This window comes from Ovis canadensis, chromosome 3 (genome assembly GCF_042477335.2).
Source record: "Ovis canadensis isolate MfBH-ARS-UI-01 breed Bighorn chromosome 3, ARS-UI_OviCan_v2, whole genome shotgun sequence".
Lineage (NCBI taxonomy): Eukaryota > Metazoa > Chordata > Mammalia > Artiodactyla > Bovidae > Ovis > Ovis canadensis.
In genome coordinates this window covers 138,146,816-138,166,879 of record NC_091247.1, presented here as the reverse complement: position 1 = coordinate 138,166,879, position 20,064 = coordinate 138,146,816, and the positions used below count along the sequence as shown (strand labels likewise).

At 49.7% G+C, this 20,064-nt stretch overlaps 1 protein-coding gene and 1 long non-coding RNA gene across 3 annotated transcripts in view; both read left to right on the top strand.

Annotated features, from left to right (window-relative positions):
* The window catches only part of HOXC4 (homeobox C4), a 59,885-nt gene extending 48,401 nt beyond the window's left edge, over positions 1–11,484 (top strand). For both annotated transcript variants that reach the window (XM_069580696.1, XM_069580697.1), the window contains exons 2-4: positions 8,629–8,745; positions 9,392–9,836; positions 10,321–11,484. In XM_069580696.1, coding sequence (XP_069436797.1) covers positions 9,398–9,836; positions 10,321–10,676 — 795 coding nt within the window. In that variant the 5' untranslated portion in view covers positions 8,629–8,745; positions 9,392–9,397 and the 3' untranslated portion in view covers positions 10,677–11,484. The remainder of the gene's footprint in view (positions 1–8,628; positions 8,746–9,391; positions 9,837–10,320) is intronic.
* A 5,063-nt stretch (positions 11,485–16,547) lies between these two features.
* Positions 16,548–20,064, top strand: part of LOC138435720 (uncharacterized) — a 32,216-nt gene continuing 28,699 nt past the window's right edge. The window contains exon 1 of the long non-coding RNA XR_011255204.1: positions 16,548–16,732. This is a non-coding gene — a long non-coding RNA (uncharacterized lncRNA). The remainder of the gene's footprint in view (positions 16,733–20,064) is intronic.

Sequence of the window (20,064 nt, the reverse complement as noted above, 5' to 3'; positions counted from 1 at the left end):
ATCAGCTTCTGAGCCTGGTGGTAGATACCATGACTCCTGGGGCCACTACTCTCTTGTGGGGCTGCCGTCTCCCTGTGATGCATTTCCTGAGCCCCAAACCCTTCTTGACAAGGTGGGACTTCGGGTGTGTAAGAGAGAGCTCATGAAGAGAGGGGATGGGACTGAGGCATCGTCTAGCATTATATGAATGGAGGAAACTCTCTGCAGTCAGTGACTGGGTTTTATGTAATTAAGATGCATGCTGGGGTGTGAGTGAAAGCCCACAGCCTCCCTACTAACTGAACGGTAGCAAAAAAAAAAAAAAGCATTTTATCTAAATGGCTCCATTTTGTAATGTTAATGACCCTTTCCTCCTAAAGACACCCCTGCTTCTCAAGGGTCCCTCTGCCAGCTTTGGGCTAGGGAGCTAAAGGGAAAAGAAGTAAAGAGGCTTCTACCTCTGTCTCAGTTTAGGCTACAAGTTAGGATGCTTTCAGGCCCAGACATAAGGGCTCCTATCCATAGCCAGAGAAATGCCCCATATGCTGGAAATGAAGCCATAGATTATATGAATTCCTGGGCCCTCTTAGCACTTACTTGCACAGGCTCCAGTTTACACTCTTTCATTTCCCAGAGAAGTCTGGGTTGGGGCATCCCAAACCCACAAGCATCAGAGAATCTCCCTCATTCCTAAGGCTCGATGCAAATACACTGCCTTTAAAGAGAGCTGAGCACTTCCATAGCTGTATACGGGAAAATATATTTATAGATCGCTCCGTGTATAATAGAATATATGTTTTCCATCTCTCTCTACTCCACATTTAAATGCAGATTTATAGATCTTTAGATTTATAGATCCACAGTGAACATAGCAGTCCTCTGTCGGATTTCTGTGTGCACATTACCAGTCTCTCTACAGTGCTGGATGTCTAGGCTGGGATGTATTGGTACAGCACTCCCTAAATATCTGGATGAATATTTGGTGAGCTTTTTCTTTCCCCTTGGTTGGAAAAAAACCTCTGAGTGTGTTGCTCAATCTCTATTTTGAAAAATTTATCTAGATTTATGCAAAAGCCCCGACTCATAAAATAGCTACATATTGAAGCTACATATTTGGAGATCTTTATAGTCTTTGCAGTTTTGCTGCAAACTTAAATATTTGAAAGTATATTTAGAGATGGTTCCATAATACATGTATCTATATGTAGGGGCATAGATCTCCCTCCAGAAGGATATAAACTTAATTCATCTCTCTATCTGTCAATAAAGACATCAGGTGAGTGTCTTTATTGGGGATAGGGAACAAATATCTTTCTGGCTGTTTTGCTTATTAAAGAGAGTGATTCTGTTGCTGTCTTCAAGGTTCACACCAAATAGAGTCCAAAGGAGTTAGCTGCCTCCTGAAAACCTACTCCAGGGACCACAGCTCTCTCCAGGCTTTCCCTGTGACTTGAAATCCCAGCCCAGTCTCCCCAACCTGCAGGACCTCCCAGAACAGCAGCTAAGAAGGGAAAGAAAAGGAAAGAGTCCTAGGACTATGCTCCTCTTGGGTCCCAGGGTGGAGAGGTTGAGGGAGGGAAGCATGTCTCCCCAACACAACTGGGCCTTTGAAATTTGGGGAAAGATGTTTAAGTCTCCCATTTTTGGAGGGTGCCCAAATGGTGCCAGGGTCTCTGCCCTACCCATAAATGCCTCCTCCCCAATTGTTCTTGGTGCCCAGGGCCCAATTAAGCGGCTGCCTCACTCCCGGCAGCCGAGCTCTTATCGGCCGGGGATTGATGCCTCCGCGGCTCCTGTATATCATTTCCAAGATTTTTTCTGTCCAACTCCTCGGCTCCTTCGGCTTCCGCGGCTTTGACTAATGATTGCTACAGATGCCAACGTCTCCAGAATCCTAATAGCCAGGCAGGCGGACTCTTATTTACCCAGCAACATTGCTGCGGGGGAAGGGGGGCTGGGGGAGCAAGGATTGGGGTGTTGCAGGTTGTGGGGGACAGGGGAGAAGGTTGTGATCAATTCAAGTTTCCCTGAACTTCTTCCCCAGTGAGAAAGACATTCCCAACTCCCTCCTCTCCCTGAGGAAAAAATAGAATCATAAAATAGGGCTAATAGTAACTCATAGTTTGCCTCGTTGGAAAAGATCAAAGAATGAACAGGACATGGGAGAATAATCAGAGAAGTGTTTATTACTTGTAAATAGATGAGAGATTAAGCAGGAGACCAGCAGTTTAGGGAGGAAAAAGGAGGGTTTCTTTTCTTTTTTTGTCCGGAGGAGAGACAGGGAAAGTCAGCCACGGTGGGAGAAGGGGCTCCTTTTTAAATTTTCGCGTCTTCCCCGTCCTCTCCCCACCCCAAATCTGGTCTTCCCGTCCATGAAAATGCCTCCCCTTTTCCCCTTTCTTCGCCTCACCTTCGGTCCCTCCGGTGTAGTGATGACCCGCGTGTTGCCGACCCGGGTGCCTCCTCCCAGAGGCCGCTCGGGTGCCCGCTGGGGCTGCCGGAGTGCTGGGGCCTCTGCCTGGGGGTGGGGAGAAAATCAGACCCAACAGCCCACTGCGGGCTGGGGTCGCCGGCCCTGCGGTTCCACGCGGGCCGAGTGGCGGAAAGTTGCAGCCGAATCCGCTTCTCCGGCGCTTCTGGGCCGCCAGCCGGGCCAGGTCTTTGGGGGTAGCGGCTGGAGTTCCCCGCCGAGCCTGCAGCCTGGGCATCGCGCTTCCTCGGGTCTCCATCCTGACCTTCCCAGACATACACACTTCATGCCGGTGAAGAGACAACACAAAAAAGCCGAGCAGCCCGGCTCCGAGCCTAGGCGTGGAGTGCTCACTCCAACCCGGAATATTTTTCTATCAGAGAATAATGGAGCACAAAATAATTCAGCAGAGCGGATGGGCAGGAGCGCAGTGTGGGAGCCCCGCGCGGTGGGCCGGCTGCAGAGCGGGCCGCGCCGCCCAGCCCCGGAGGACCATTTCGTTGGAGTGTAGAGCGAGGCCGCAGCCCAGCCCCGACCCAGCCGCCCGAGGGCCAGTCTCTAAATGACGGCCCTTCAAGAGGACTCGGAAATGCAAAAAGGGAGCCGAAAAATTTAAACAGTCTGAAGGTAGAGGCGTCCCGGCGCGGCCAAAGCGAAAATCAATCACGTAATTAAAACGGGGAGAGGGCGAGGCCCGAGGTTGGGGGTCCCGGGTTCCGAGGAGGCGGCCAAGGTATGGGCCGAGGCGGGTGAGTGGCCCGGGGATGGGGCTCGCCCGCCACGGCCCGGAGCGCGAGGGGCTGCGGGGAGGTTTATCACAGATCGCTATTGATTCCCGCTCGTCTGGGGAGAGCAGGCTGTGTGTCCTCCTCCAGGCCGGATCCTGAAACCGACCGATGGGCCTTTCCTGGGCTCCCTCATTTTTTATGGGGTTGCGGCACGCAGTGAAAAACGGCTGCCCAGATCCCAGGAGTGCCCGGATCTGTCCAGGCAAGTTTGTCTGAGAGTGCAGGTGGCACCAAGACATTGCCTCCGGGTTTAAGGGGATAGAGGAAGGTGGTACCCTAGTTTCAGGCACTTACATGTTCCCCTCGTCTGGATTCCCCCAACCTGGGAAACCAGGCTTGCCTTTGGAATGACTCTTATCTAAGGAGGGAGGCTTGGAAGGGATGTGGGTAGGCTTATCAAGGGGAAACTTGGGCCTGAGCTAACTGGATCCCTTAGGGGTCCCAGGGACCCCAGAGAAGGAAGGAGAACAGTTTCTGGAGGAAGGAAAGAAGGCACACAGGGAGCTCTGTTTGTGAAGGAATGATGTTCTTGTTATTATTGAGGTTAATGATGGTAATGATTGGGTATGGCTGGGTCAGCCTCAAAGAAGAGCTCTCCACAGCCCTTTCTCACAGAGGCTTCTCTGGAGAAGTCACTAGCTCTCCAACCTAGCTGTAACTGGGGAGAATAAAATGAAGACCTTTCCTCCCTTTCCCTGCCCTTTCCTCCCCCACTCCTTAAGAACTCTAGGAAAAAAGGGGACACTTTATAAAATCTTCATCACCCACCCCATTCATTTCCCCTCTGCTCTCTCCAGGAAAACGCATCATTTGGGGGGCACTGGGCTTTTGCCAGGCACCCTTATGAAATTCAGCAAGCAGTTACCGGGCCAAGTCCCCATTAATGAATTCTGTTTCTGACTCTGGAGGAGACCCAGGATTCTCTTGGCTGCTCCATGGAATTCTCCCTCTATTCTTGTCTCTGCCTTCCTTAGTCCAGGGTTCCTCAACCCACAAATCCCTGGAAGCTCAGAGGCCAAGAACAGATTAGAGTATCTTGAGATGCCCTCATCAACCCCAAAAGGAATCCCACCTTCCTATCAGCTTCTTAATTCTGGGAGCACCAGGTCAGCTCTCTGGAAGCTACCTTAAGCCAGCCTAATTCCTAAATCTTTCAAAACCACATTTAGAGTGCTTTAAAAGTAAAAGTCCTTTCACCCCCCTCTAACAGGAAAGTTCAAGTTAGAAATACCCAGCAGCGCAAGCTTCCTGCAGCACTGTCAGAATTTTTCAATAACAACAAAAATAAGAATTAAAGCTTTCATCAAGGAGAGAAAGGGACACCCCCACCCCTGTTTTAAAGAAGATATAATCCTGCAGCCTTGGACGAGAGTAGGGAGCAGGGGTCAGTGAGGCCAGGATGAGCAAAGAAGAGGATGGGGAACCCAACCTCTAACTAACAATTTCTCCAGCATAAAAATGAAACATCAAATTCGTTAGCCCAGGGCCTTCATTTTTCCCCTTCCACATTATAACTAGTTATTGAACTCACTGGAAGATCTAAAGGCCATTTGCGAAGAGACAAATTTCAATGGAGTTTCCCCATCAATAACCCCATGGCAGTGACCTATTGGAACAAGTCAAACACCCGAGGTGAAATGCAGGTCACTCTGTCTAACCAATATTAAAATGCGGCCACTTTTTAAAAAGCCACTTTAAATGAGATTTGAGGAAAATTGAATTCCAAGGAAGGCAAAGCAAGGAGGGGGAAATTCAAGAGAGGACCCTGTCTATGGTCTCCGAACAAACAGGAGAAATTCATCTTTAATATTTTAAAGGGGGGCAAATTAACATTCCATGATTGCTTTTTTTTTTTTTTTTTTTGAGACTATAAGCGATTCCAGGAGAAAAAAAAGGTTGAGTATTTTCTGGTGACACGTCTGGGTTATTAAAATCATTTTAGACCAATTCATTACTTTTACTGACAAGAGATTTAAGAAAAAATCAATTAAGCATTTGCATATTCTTTTGCATACATTAGCCCTGCCTGCTGGCATTAGAAGGGGACAAAACACATACATATATACATATATACACACAGCGGGGAAAATGGGAGCCTTGCTTTATTTTGGGGTTTGCAAGTTGCTTGGAGAAAAAAAAATGGAATGAATTACTTGATGGTATACCATCTAAAAGTCAAATTTATTTGAGGAAGAGGAAAGAGACATGTTGCAATGTTTAATCTCTGAAACAACAACAAAAACCATATACGCGCGCGCACAGTCACATCCTGTCCTTCTGAGAGTGGGGAAAGGAATGACACCTCATTTTCCCTCTCTTTGCCCGCCAAATCCTGAGTTGGCTCTCACTATTTTTCTCCCTAGGAAAATCCAGGGAGTCTGAGAGGTGAGATTTTAATGCAGCAGAGAATCAGTGGAGTCGCTGAGGTCTCTCAGCCGGCAGCTTGTTACTGGGGAGGGGAGGAATATGGGTTATCCAACGGTCAGTATGGTAATGCGGGCACAATAAGGCCTCGCACACAATGGACACATATTTTTCTTCAGCGGTGTCAGAAGGGAAGCGCTTTGTACTAAAACACATTTCCGAAAGAGAAACCAGATCGAGATTTAGAAAGAATATGGAGGGGGGGTGCGGGTAGCATTCGGAGAGTGATTGGAGGCTGGCAAAAGGTGATCAGAAAAAATTAAAAAAAAATAAAACTGAGGCTGAGAGAGGTAGAGGGCAGAGCAGGGGTTGGAGATCACTGGGCTGAGGAGCCAGGAGGGCGAAACACAAAAGGAGATACAAGGATTCATCACGGACAAGAGCTGCTTTAGTGCCCCCCCAACCCATTAAGCTAATGCTAAGTACAGGAGTCCTCAGAAGAGATCTTATTTCTATGCTCGCAGTACTATCCAGGTGAAAATGTTTGTATGTGTGTATCTGTGTAGTGGACTCTGGCTTGCTGTTTTCTTCATGTGATAGGCGACTTTCTTGCTACTGAGATATAGGAGCCCAAAGAGAGTTTTTTTGGTAAATGATGTAGATGCATGTGGACAAATTTGGGGAAATCTCCCAGATTTCACTTTCTGGACCTGAATGTCAAATTAGCTGTGCAAACCTGGAAAGAAAACTCCGTGTATTTATGGCTGCATAAGGAGGCACTTAATACATCAATAAATATAAATAGTATGAATGCACATGGACCTGACATTCAGTTGAAGGCATCTGAACTCTTGGATCTACCTACACGCACTGGCCGAAAGTGGGTTTCGTGCTTCCCTTCCCTCGACCCACCTGCAGGAGCTCAGAATCCTGGGGAGTGGGGGTGTAAGATGGGCCATGCCTTGGAAAAGACTTCCTAGCAAGCCCAAGAGGGTGAAAAAAAGGAAGAAAAGCAAGTTGAGGCGGGGGCAGGGCTGGTAGAAGGTGACGGTGAGGGCTGGGAGGAGGGGAGCCAGGTGGAGGTGAGACTATTCCTGGCCAGCATAGGGTGGGGCAGCCTGATCCAGGTGCAGGCCTAGAAGGGAGGATGGGGGTGGGGCTGGAAGGCTTTCTCCTTCAGCAACCTTTCCCCCACCCTACCTGAGCTCTTGGAGCTCTGCCTCTCCCCAGGTTGGGGGCTGGGGCTGGGTTCAGAATTTTTATGTAGGACAGCAGTCAGCATTGGTTTCCCTTTGGCACTTCTAACAACTTGTAATTAACCCACCCCCCAGCACCAGTAATAAACCCCGAATCACTACCAACTAAGCAGCAGCCTTCACCTTCTCACAGTCTCAAGCTCCTCTTCCAACCAAACCAGCCAATCTTCACACGCAGAGGGTCCCGGATAAGAGTGGGCAGTTCTTTCTCAACCAACTTTGGAAATTTGAGAATCGCCTCTAAGAGGTGGTCAGCCTCCAGGGAATTCCGGTTCTCTCACCCATCTAGTGGCAGCGAGTGGGCACTGACCTCTGGGCAAGAGGTTTCCAGGGGTTCCTGAGCACTGGCTCTTGGTGAGCCTAGGGTGGGGGGGGGGGGCCTTGAACACGGCAGGAAGAAAGGTGGCCACCGGCCCAGGCAGGGGGAATCAGTCCTTTGGGGCATCTGCTGTGGCCCAGCTCTCCAGCCTCAGGGTGAGCCCTAATTTGGAAGGGAGAACCCTCTCTGGCATCCCAAAGGTGGTGAGAGACAGGTTGGGAATCTCCTGCCTTCAGCCTCCCTCTCACAACGGTTTTATTTTTTTCCCTTTCCCCTCCTCATTCCCTTAATTGCAGATGTTCTAATTAAACCCTCAAATAGTTGTTATGCCGTTTTAAAAGGTACTTATTCAAGTGTCAACCAGGCTGGGCTGGGAGGAGGCAGCGTAGGGCGGCGAATTAAAGGTAGATTGACTAATCACAGCGGCGATCATAATAATAAAATCAGAGGGGAAAAAAATCACATTACGACTTTTCGTGGAAAGGAGGGAGCAGGCAGCCAGCGGCCGCCAGCCCTGCGCCGCCGCCGACACAAAGAGTGCGGGCGATTCCGCGAGACTGATTTATGACGTTTTACAGCCCTATAAAAGCTGTAGCGACGAGGCAAGCGCTCCTACCACCGCTGGCAGATTTAGTCTAATAAATAAAACATAAACAGTTAACTTTATGTGTCACTTTTATTGTTATCAAGTAAAATATAGCCGAGCCCCGGCAAGCTATGATTTTAAACTATAATTGTTATCAAGTGCAACAAGGGGACCCAGCTCCCTCCCTGGGCTCTCCCTTCTGCCACCCCCACCAACTCTGAGTTATGGGATCAGTTAATTAGAATTGGTGGCATGACGTGGCCACCCCTAGCTGGGGGGGTGGGGAGTGTCAGAAAGCAGTTCTTCTTGCCCCCTCCCTCCTCCATGGCCCTGCCACCCCACCATCGAGGCTCTTCCTGTGGGTGGGTGGCAAGAGAGAGGGGAGGGCCCAGGAATGGACTGGAGACCCCCAAGGCCCGCCCAGTCTCCCTGGCTTCGTGAGCTTACCCCTCAGCTTTTGGAAGGCAGCCTGGAGCTGACCCTTGGGGATTCGTGTTTACATGTAAACACATGTGTTACATGGATACAATCCCTGGCTGGAAGCAGGCTCTACTCACGCAGGCCTTCCTCCTAGCTAGGTCTGCCCTCTGTGGGGATGGAGAAGGAAGAGCTCCCAGGGCCTTGGCTGGGCACCATCCCAGGGGACTGGCCCCTGGCAGAGTGCTCTCCTCCTTGCCCCAAGTCCTTGGGAACCGGCCTTGGAGGTAGTTGTCAGAAAGCGGCGGGCCAGGCAGAAAGGAGAGCAGAGACAACTGCCAGCACAAGAGATCCTCTGCTCTGGGCTGGGCAGGGAGGGTCAGTGGGCATTTGGGGAGGGCAAGGCTTCTGAACTATGCTTTTGCCAACCACTTCCTGTCTCTCTTCAGCGGGGGCTGAACCCCCAGACCTCCAGAAATGACGTCAGAATCATTTGCATCCCGCTGCCTCTACCTGCCTGGTCCAGCTGGGACCCTGCCTCGCCGGCCCCCTGGCCAGAGGGTTGGGTGAGTGTGTATGGAGAAGAGGGCTGGACTCTGGTCTCCTTGGATGGGGGGGGGGGGGTACCACAGGCCCGCCAGCTTCCTGGGCTCAGCCTGGGCCCCTCCCCATCCAACCTCCACTCCAGTCCTCATTCAACTTCCTCTTCCTGCGAAAGAGGGGCGCTGCCCCGTGACCTACACAGACTGAGGCAGAATCGCCATGAATGAGGACCTCTGGAAAAGCTCAGGAGCCGAGGCCCGAGGGGTACACTGGCGGTTCAAAGGGAGACTCTGGGAGGGGGCTGAATCACAGCCTCCCAACAGCCTCCCAATGCCCAGGCTTTGGAAAGGAGCTGGGGGCTTCCCATCTCCTTTTGCAGGGGAGCGTTGTCAGTCGGAGGGGTGTGTACTGGGGGCACCCCAGCCCCTGCCAGCTAACCCCACATCACCACCACCACCCCCCAGCACCACCACCACCACCACCACACACAAAAAAAATTGGATACATTTTGAATAAAGCGATTCGGTTCCTTATCCGGGGACTGGGTTGCTCCGTGTGATTGGCCGGCGGAGTCACATGGTGAAAGTAACTTTACAGGGTCGCTAGCTAGTAGGAGGGCTTTATGGAGCAGAAAAACGACAAAGCGAGAAAAATTATTTTCCACTCCAGAAATTAATGATCATGAGCTCGTATTTGATGGACTCTAACTACATCGATCCGAAATTTCCTCCATGCGAAGAATATTCGCAAAATAGCTACATCCCTGAACACAGTCCGGAATATTACGGCCGGACCAGGGAATCGGGATTCCAGCATCACCACCAGGAGCTGTACCCACCACCGCCTCCGCGCCCTAGCTACCCTGAGCGCCAGTATAGCTGCACCAGTCTCCAGGGGCCGGGCAATTCGCGAGGCCACGGGCCGGCCCAGGCGGGCCACCACCACCCCGAGAAATCACAGCCGCTCTGCGAGCCGGCGCCTCTCTCAGGCGCCTCCGCCTCCCCGTCCCCAGCCCCGCCAGCCTGCAGCCAGCCAGCCCCTGACCATCCCTCCAGCGCCGCCAGCAAGCAACCCATAGTCTACCCATGGATGAAAAAAATCCACGTTAGCACGGGTAGGCAACTTTGCTTTTTGCTCTCCCCCTCCCCTCTTCCCCAGCGCTCCCCACCCTCCTCGGCCCCCGCCGGCCCCGTCCTCCTTTCTCTCCTTCCCCCTCTCTCTCCAGGAGCGACTCTGGGTTAGCACAATTGAACTGGATTTACGAGCGAGAATGGGTAATTACATCCCCCATAAATTTTATGGCTTAGCTACTCTGGGCAGTCCGAGCCATGTGCTACGATCTGTTATGTATGTGTGAAAACTATGCTCGCTTTCTAAGGGCGCATAAATAATTCAGTGTCGTTACAATGAGGATTCCCCTCTTATTACACTACAAAGTCTCCAGCTCCCTTCAACTTCTTTATAACCCATTTAGCTTGATGACTTTATTTCCATCACCCCCTCCTCCTGTTCCAACAGAGCTGAGGATGGGGTGAGGGTGGGGGGCGGGGAGCCTGCTGCCTTTGAACCCCACTATTTGCTTCCCCCCCTCCCCTCAGTGAACCCCAATTATAACGGAGGGGAACCCAAGCGCTCGAGGACAGCCTACACCCGGCAGCAAGTCCTGGAATTAGAGAAAGAGTTTCATTACAATCGCTACCTGACCCGAAGAAGAAGGATCGAGATCGCCCACTCGCTGTGCCTCTCTGAGAGGCAGATCAAAATCTGGTTCCAGAACCGCCGCATGAAATGGAAGAAGGACCACCGACTCCCCAACACCAAAGTCAGGTCAGCGCCCCCGGCCGGCGCTGCGCCCAGCTCCCTCTCCGCAGCCACCCCGGGCACTTCTGAAGACCACTCCCAGAGCGCCACGCCGCCGGAGCAGCAACGGGCAGAGGACATTACCAGGTTATAAAACATAACTCACACCCTGCCCCTATCCCAGGCCCCCCATCCTCCCCTCACACACAAATTGACTCTTATTTATAGAATTTAATATATATATATATTTTGGTTCTTTTCTCTCTTCCTCCCACCTTCCCCCTTGTCAATTCCAAACAGACAAAACAGATAAACAAGCCCCCTGCCCTTCTCTCCTTTCCACTGTTAAGGACCCCTTTTAAGCATGTGATGTTGTCTTAGCATGGTACCTGCTGGTTTTTTGTTGTTTTTTTTTTAAGGCCATTTTGGGGGGTTATTTATTTTTTAAGGGAAAAAACTGCAAAAATTATATATTGCAAGGTGTGATGGTCTGGTTTGGGTGCATTTCAGGGGAAATGAGGAAAAGAAAAAAGGAAAGAGATTTTTAAGCCAGTACTCCTCCTCCTCCTTCCCCCCTCTTTCCTTAGGCCTTTTGCATTGAAAATGCACCAGGGGAGGTTAGTGAGGGGGAAGTCATTTTAAGGAGAACAAAGCTATGAAGTTCTTTTGTATTATTGTTGGGGGGAGCTGGGAGGATAAGGGGGAAGACAGCAGACAAAGCTAAATGCATCTGGAGAGCCTCTCAGAGCTGTTCAGTTTGAGGAGCCAAAAGGAAATAAAAATGAACTTTCAGTTCAGAGAGGCAGTCTATAGGTAGAACACCCCACCCCACCCCCCATCGTGGTTATTGTGTTTTTGGACTGAATTTACTTGATTATTGTAAAACTTGCAATAAAGAATTTTAGTGTCGATGTGAAATGCCCCGTGATCAATAATAAACCAGTGGATGTGAATTAGTTTTACGTCAGTGTCTGATGGTTTCTTTTTCTCCCCCTCCTCCTTCTGGCCTGGTAACATCCCACCTTCTCTCTAGAGTTGCTGAAGTTTACTCTAAGCAAATACACAAATCTTAACTCTCAACTCCACTTTCCCAAGGTCCTTAGAAGATCCAGCAAAAGGTTTGGGGCAGAACATGTCAGAAGAGGGGATGTGGAAGAGTAGGGTACTCCCTCCCTGAGTCTGTAGGGGCCAGACTCTCCTGGGGGTCTCACTTTTCTAGAGTTAAGCACGGTGCCTTCTTTGTCTTTTCCTGGCTCCTCTCTTCTCCCTTCCCTGTGGTGAGTAGGCCTGCCTAATTTGCAGATTAGAAGGCAAGTTTAGGGAGTGGGGACGAAGAAGAGTTTTCATCTTTGGGGAGTTCTTTGGGGATGAGGGATTAGGAAGATGCCTCTCAACCTGCCTGTTCTCATAAAAGAAGAAACATTTTGAGCTGGTGATTCTAAAGCAGCAAAGTGACCTGTCAGGATGGCTTTTCTGTTTGTTTAGACTTGGAAAGAAGGGTGAAGTGGAGGCCAGAGGCCTGGGAGGCCCTCTTGCATGGGTAGGCCTCAAAGCCTGATGCCTGGAGATAATGAAGCACTCCTATTCCCCGCTCCCCCCCAACTTTTATCATGGACCTGCTAGATGTTGAGAAAAGACACACGGAGAGGCAGGGGGATCACCTTTCTTCCTACAACCTCCCAGGTCTCCATAGGGCTTGGAGATGATTGGAGGAACAAGGCTTCCTGCTTGTAAAAAAAAATTTTTTTAATTGCTTCCTTGGGGGCTAAAACAAAAAAAAAAAAACTGATTTGGATTGCCTGAATGATTACTTTAAGTCAAGTCTCCAAAGAATTCTAGTCCTGGAGACCAGGCTCTGAGCAAGGCCTGCTCGAATTTTTGCTGTTTGTTGGGAGAAGGTGAAGAGGTAGTTGGTGAGCTTCTCCGACAGTTTATCCATATATCAGGATGGAGGGCTGTCAGCAGTAGAAGAGAGAGGGAGAAGAGATCTGGGATAAGTAGGGAAGCCATGGGTACTGCTCTCCTCTCTCCTCAAATTCTGGAGTGAAAGGCAACAGAGGAACCAAGTTATGAATATCTGTTTGATATGCTTTGGATTTATTTCCTCTTGAACCACTTGCTGGGTGTGTGTGTGTGTGTGTGTGTGTGTGTGTGTGTGTGCTGGGGTCCTGTAGGTCTATTTTCCCCTCCCTCAATGGTGCCCTGGGGACAGCAAAACATGCTGCCTACAGTGTGAGGAAGCAGGGCCAACAATTATCTGGAGTGATTTTATGTAATCAAGTGAATTAGGGGCCAAATCTGACTGTAGCTCCCATCATCTTGATGCAATTGGCTTTGGGGCAGGAAAAGGGGGTCTAGCTGCTCTTAGGAAAAGGGAAGGTGTGAGAGGGGGACCTGGAAGTCTTTCCAATCCCTTAAGGAAGTTAAGATGGAAATAGGAGGCAATGGAAATTAAGATTCATAATCTTTTCCTAACTTTGCTCACTTGGTTTCAGGGGAATGTATTCTTTCTCCTCCCTGAAGTGAAAGGGATGAACACAGGGGAGGGAAATTAAGATGAACTTGCTAAAGGTACACACTCTTGTTCAAGAAAAGCAGTGTAAAAGGATTGGGACAGTTCTTTTATTTTTCCTTCTTTAGGAGCTTCCGTTTTAAATTCCTCTTCCTTTTAAATTTCTCTTCTCACACATCCACATGTAGTCACTCTTTGTGTATCTCCCTCTGTCCTTCTCGATCTGAAAAGCAGAAACATCAGACATCCATAGTTTGACAAATAAAACTAAACCCTCTTGTATTTGAGTTTTGGAAAAATTTGGCTTCTGGCCTTCCCTCCAGTGGGTTCCATTCTTTGCTCTTTCCCCAAAACTTTCCTTTGCCTTGGACCTGACCACCTGGAATGAGATCAGGCTCTCGGAGATGAGCGGGATGTCCAGTGTAGGGGGCCAACCTGAGCCCCTAGCTCTAGCTGCCTTGACCCACTGGATGCTGCTACAGCCTCACTGGGAAGCTGAGGGTCGGGGCTTTTATTGAAGTTGGATTGAACAGTGGGGGAAAGCCTGGGGGAGGGTGGGGAAGACGCAGCCCAGGTTCACGGGGAGGACACAGCATTTTCTCTCCCATCGCCTTTATATTCGGCAGCGCCTCTGACCTCTCCCCCACCCCCAGCTCCGACCCTCCCAAGCCAGCCCTAGCTCAGCCCCCTGTCTCCAGACAGGATGCCACAGCTTCTGTGGGGCTGGGGATTTCTTGCCCCGAGTAATGGGAGAGGCAAGGCGCATGGATGCCTGCTAGCTTATTGTGTCTGTCTCTCCAATGGCTAAGTAAAAAGAAGACGGGGTGAAACCGGCAACACCAATCTTCCAAGGTCCTTCTCTCCAAGCACCAGGAGATCCCCACAGGTCAAAAATCCCCTTGACATGTAAGTAGTTAGCACTCATATGCTCTGGGGCCGAGGAGCACAGCAGTTTCAACTCTGTCTCTGTTTGCCATTCAATTTTTATTTCAACTCTGCGTCTTGGGGAGGGAAGGTGGGAAATCCAATCAGGAGCGGTGAACTTCTGCTTGGGGAAAAAATGGAGTATCTGAGCCAAGGAGTGTACCTGGGGAACGGGGAAACTTGTTTCCCAAAAGAGAGAAAGAGTGGAGAAAGTGAGCCTGGGGGTAGGGGCGGGGGTGGGGGAAGGACTGAGGAACTTTGCTCGTCTGAGGGCCTCTCACTGCCGCTTGTGTGAAGTTTCCTACAAAGTTTTCTCTGCAATCTATGCATTAGCTTTTTTTGAGCATAGACTTGGCCGATTGCAATCCAGGGACGCCTTCCCGCTGTTAGATGTATGTATCTGTGTGTATTTGGGGGACCGCTAAGGAAGACAACAGTTAAGGATTTCTCCGGAGCTTGGGGCCAGGGTACCCTCTGCTAGGCACGGTTTGTCTGCTTTTCTAAGATTGGAGAGACTGACTCTGAAGGGGGTGCTATGGTGGGGAGGAGAAGCCTGCTGGGGCAATTTTACCATCTTTTTCTCAGCTTTCTGCCCAGTCCTGGGGAAGTGTGGTTCACAAAGCCACTTCTCATGGTTTTCCACAGCTTCTATTTGCACCCCAACTTTGGAGAGCTAATTTTTATGAAAATGTTCCCCTTTCAAGAAATTCTTCTTAGGCTTGGAAAAAGATGGAGGAACCCCCAACTTCAGTGGCCATCAGCGCAGCGGGAATATTTATTACCTCTCTGGATATCATTACCTAAGAATACAATTTTATGAACTTCCTAATCTGTTAGCTTGATTTATCTGGGTGGGTAGTGGCCCAAAATAAACATTTAGGGGATTTAGTAGGGAAAAAAAAAGTCTTTGCCTGTGACCAGTCTTTCTGATGGAACTGACCACCCCCCTTGGCCTGCTTTTTCTGCATCCCATCTCACTAGCCCCAATTTGATTTTTCTCCTGCAGCATGTGGCAGCTTTGAGTATCCAAGTTTTAGTTGCTTCTTGAGAATTAAAAAGGATTATGTGCACTGTTTGAACCGGACACCTGGAGGGTTCTCTCAGCCGCCTTAAAATCTGTACGGTTCCCGGAACTCGGATCCCCTTTGGACTTGGGGAGCAGAGAGAAACCGAGGTCTGCTCACTGCCTCCCAAGTCCAGGAGCCTCTTCTCTGGCTTGGCTCTCCTCTATGCCTCAGGATTTTCCTGCTCTTCTCTCTGGTGTCAGCTCTGTAGTTTCTTTGAACAAACAGGGTCCTTCCAGAAGCCAAGCCCACAACCACAACCATGCCTGCAGGCCCAGCTAACTGATGAATTAGGAGGCAGGGGAGACAAGGATGGGTAGGAAGAGTCTCAGAGGATGTTTGAGGAAGAGTAAGGGCTACATAGTCTAATAAACCTAAAGGGACTGTTTTAACTTCCTAGTCCCCATCAGCAATTGCCAGATTCCCTGAGATGTAGGGTCCTGTAGGATCCACTCTACAACCGTGATGGGAATGAGTCCAGTCCAAAGAAGTGCCCCTCTACTCACTCCTTTCTGACCCTGTCTTTGCAGTGTGAGAGTTTGGGAGAGGGAAGTATATTTGAACTTGGGGTGGAGAAACCCTAAAGCACAGCATGTGGAAGGCTCTGCCAAACAGCTCAATCCTAGGTTCCTGCTTCCAGAGGTGCCTCTGGCTTCCCAGGAAGCTGGGCCTAAGAGAACAGGGCACAAAGCAGCTGCCTGCATTCGGGGGTCCTCGCTCCCCTCCTGGCAGCGGCCAGGGTCTGGAGGAAGCCGAAATGGGACCAGCCCGACAAAGACCGCGAGAGGCCGACAGGCGGCCCGGCTTCTGCTCGGGGTTCCACACCGCGTCCGCTGCAGGCGCGGTGTCGCCTTCAGCTGGGTCACGACCCCCAGCTCTCACGGAGGACAATAGGGCGCGGGGCGGGGGCCGGGGGCTGCGTGGCCCGCCGAGCGGGTTCACTGAGCGGTGAACTCCGCTCCACCTCCCAGGACTCACCCTTCAGAGCCCAAGCTCCCTTTGCTTCCCCCATTCCACCTTCCATTTTTTCGTGGAAAATGGAGCGGGCTTCTGGGTTGCTCTTGGACCGACCAACTCCCCACCACCAAATAAGGAGACTTTATTTCCTTTGGAAAGGAAAGGGTAGTTTTCTCTGACTTAGAAGAGCAGGAAATGAGACCCTCTCACAAGATTTTTGTGGGGACTGATGGAGACGAGAGATCTTAGTCAGTAGAAGAAACATTTCCAAACCCCGAAGAATCCCCAGGTCATCAAACCAACAGTCTCTCCTGTGTCAGAGGAATTCCAGGCCCAGAGTGGGTCCACCCCGCACCTCAGCCCCAAATCCTGTGAAGAATTGCCTCCCTCCTCCCTTGGCCTTTGTCTCTGAATGCCAGGTTAGGATTAGGGCTCTTACAAAACGGGAGGCACCTCCTCCAGTCCCATGGGCAGGGGACACGGCTGGGTTATCCATGGGGGTGTGGGAATGAGTCACTTGAGGGAGATGGCCCCCAACCAGTTTGTTCTTGTTCTGAGGTGTCACCCCACTCCCAGGACTGCCTGCCTTCTGTTTTGACTCTGTCCCTTTGGGCAGGAACACAGTGTTTGTAACTTTCTACATGTGGAGTTTTTCCACTCAGCTGGAACAGACCTTGGTAATTAAGGTTACAGAACAGGGGTTGAGTTCCAGCAAGAGGAGAGAAGAGCTGGGGAGAGGAGAAAACGGAGGAGGTATGGAATATTCCCCATGGGCATTTGCTCCTGCTTTTACCGGCCCTTCTCCACACCTCACCTCATCCCTCTGCTGCCTGACCCCTCTCAGAGGGGAAACGGGGAGATTTGAGCTTCCCAGCTGGAAACCTCTCTTCTTGGACTTGGTCTCTGATGATTTTGAACCATTTTGGGATGTGACTGCCTCAAGTTCTATCCGGGTCTGTCTGTCTCTGCTCAGCATTTTCAAGGAAGCCTAGTGTTCCTGCTGCTTTCTATATTCCGTATTTCCTCCAGTTGGTTCTTGCTCCTCTGCCCTCTCATCCCCCAGTAATCCTCTGGGACAGCCCCCAGCTCCAGTGCTCCTCCTGGAACTCCCCTCCACTGAGAATGCAGAAGAGGAACCAAAAGGTAGGGGGCGGCAATCTGGGAGGGACATTTGAGGTTCAAAGGTTCCTGGCTGAGCTTCCAGTCCAGGTGACCTCTGGGACCGATCTGACTGCTCCAGAGTGGCCCCTGGGCCAGCAGCAAATAGAACAAGCTTTCATAGCCCCAGGGCAGATGTTGGCTTAGCTGTCTCACCCGAATTCCACCAAAGAGGCTCCAATCCCCACCACACCTTTGTTCTCTTTCCTTTTTCCCCTCCTCCCCCTCCTCTTCCTCCGTTTGATCCTGCCTTCCCCCCTCAAATTATTCCTTTAGATCTGGAAGCATCTGTTCCTGCCTGCCCCTCCCCCTCCCCTCATTCCCTCCTTCTCCCTCCCTCCCTCTCTAGCAAAGAAGCCCCCAAATGGAGGGCCTCTGGCCTCTAGCCTGTTCTGCTACTTCAGAGCCCAGAGACCTTTGAGGCCAAACCTTGAGACCCCTCCAACCCCCGGTCCCTTTCATTTCATTCTTTCAGCTGGAGAGGGTCCTGGAATTGCACAGTTTGAGTCTTGGCCCCCAGGGACCAGTCTCTTCTCTTGCTGGGTCAGTTATGCATTAAATTCAGGCAGAAGCACTGTAGTCGAAGGGTTTGGTGCTGAATTATTTAGACTATTGCCCCAATTCTCTGCTGGGCTTTTTTTGGACTCTGGATTTTGAACATACCTTCATATTCTGACCATAGAGGGGAGATGGCCTTTTCTAACCTCTCTCTCTGGTCATTCTTTATTACCTTCCCCTGCCTCTTCCCTTGATTGCAAACTCATTTTTTGAGCAATTAGCATTTCCCTCAATACCTCCCAGAATTCTGTAATCTAATGGAGGAGGCCAAGGCATTGTCCATACTATACACATGGAAGGGTCTCTTTTCTCTGTCTTCCAAAAAATAAAAAAGAAGCCAAGAAATGACTGCCTCACATCCTCCTTGCCTCCACTCATATCCAGGAATATGTGGTCTTCAAAGCTTGATGGAGAGGGTGGTAAACTTAATCAAGGTGAACAATAGCTTGTCTTATCCTCTTAGTCAATCCAGTTGGATTTTAGTCTGGATAATGCCAGCCCAAGACTCTTGAACTCTGTCTGCTAGACCTGTCTGTAGCAAGAACCCACCTATATCCCAGAGCACCAGACTGGAATAATCCCAAGGTCCTTGCCCTAGTACCCACAGTTGAAAACCAGTAGAAACGATTAAATCCTTCTCCGTCCCTTCCTTCTAGCTCTGTCTTGAGATTCAGCCCTGCTTGGGATTCTGCCCCTCTTCTCTCTTTGTAGATTGGTGGTTGGCCAAAAGCCCCAGATTCATGCTCCCGTTGCTCTGCCACTCGGTTACCATGACAATAAGAGGCAACTGAACTCCCCACCCACTCCAGGTGGTTGGATAGACCCAGACCAGCCAGGATGGTCTCTGGGGGAACCTGATCTAAGAAAGACACTGGAGATGAAAGCCTGTATTTTGTTACAGCATCTTTGCTAATTAGTCAGGATGGAAGAGGGAAAACTGGGGAGAGAGTCTCTCTCTGCACTCTATAATTTCATACAGTTCTTTCTCTCTGCATACGTGTTTGCCTAGAGGTACACTGTGAAAACAAGCATGAGGCATGGACCTCAACACATTCATTTCTTCTGTTTATAAATGCATGGGAGGTGATTTTGCTGAAGGTCTGCATGTGTGTATGTGTGCGTGTGTGCGGAGAGGCTCTGAGTGATAGAGAAGAATAACATCCCAAGTATAGCACCTATGAAGTAGGCTTTTTGACCTATCACTGATGTTACTGGTGACAGAGGTTTTTGCTGTCCTCTCTTCCTCATACACTGCTTTAAAAGGCCTGCCCCTTCGGCTGAAGGCCATGTGGCCTGAGGACACACTCTTGATCCTACAACTTGGCTCCAGAGGCCTGGGGTGGTTATATAAGAGGAAGGCAGGAGTCAGAGATACCTGGAAGATCAGATTCCTCACTTAATGCTCTCACTTACATGTCAAAGTTAAATCAAAACCACAAACATTTATCTAACCCTTCAATCTACACTATTCTGCTTATAGGCAGGGCCTGGGAAACCACCACCACCACCATAGCAGCAGCAACTGCGCAGTAACTGTCTCCTAGGGTTCTTAATTGCCTTGGGATTAAGTGGGTAAATGTACGAAAAGCACTTAGATGAGTGCTCGGCATATAGTAAGGTTTCAGTAAGTGCTAGCTGTTATTATTATTACAATAATAGGCATTTTCTTAAGTGCTCACTATGTACCAGGTGCTGTGCTAAATTTATTTCATTTGAATCTTATAATAACACTGCAAGGAAGTTGTGTCCCTATTTTACACAAGGGGAAGCTGAGTGAGGCCCAAGGGGCTAATGATATGCCCCATTGGCAGAACCAGGACTCCAATGAGACTTGCCTGACCCCAGAGTGGGCGCTGTGAAGCATTTCTCTGCTCTTGATGAACTTGGACACTGCTTTAGGCTGAGACTGAGTTTGGCAGGGAGCACTGATGAGGATGTGGGTTCAGCAGCAGCCTGAGGGTGAGCAGAACCTAACCTGGGCTTTGCTACTTGCCTTGGTCTTGGCTTAGGTTCTTGACCCCAGCAGCAACAGGCTCTGATGGTTGTTCACAAACTTTTTGGTCTTAGAACCCTTTTATACTCTTAAATATTCCTAGAATCTCCAAGAGTTCTTTTTATATGGGTCATACCTATCAATATTTACCTTGCTAGAAACGAAAACTGGAACTTAAAAAAAAAAAAGTCTTTTAAAACAATGATAATCTGTCACATGTTGTCATAACTTTTAACAAAATTTTAATTGGATGTCATAACTTCTTTTGAAAAAAATATTTTAAAAAACAGTTTTGTGAGAAGAATATCATTGTTTTACATTGAAGTATATCTTTTAAATGTCTAGCTTAATAGAAAGTGATTGGATCCTCATATCT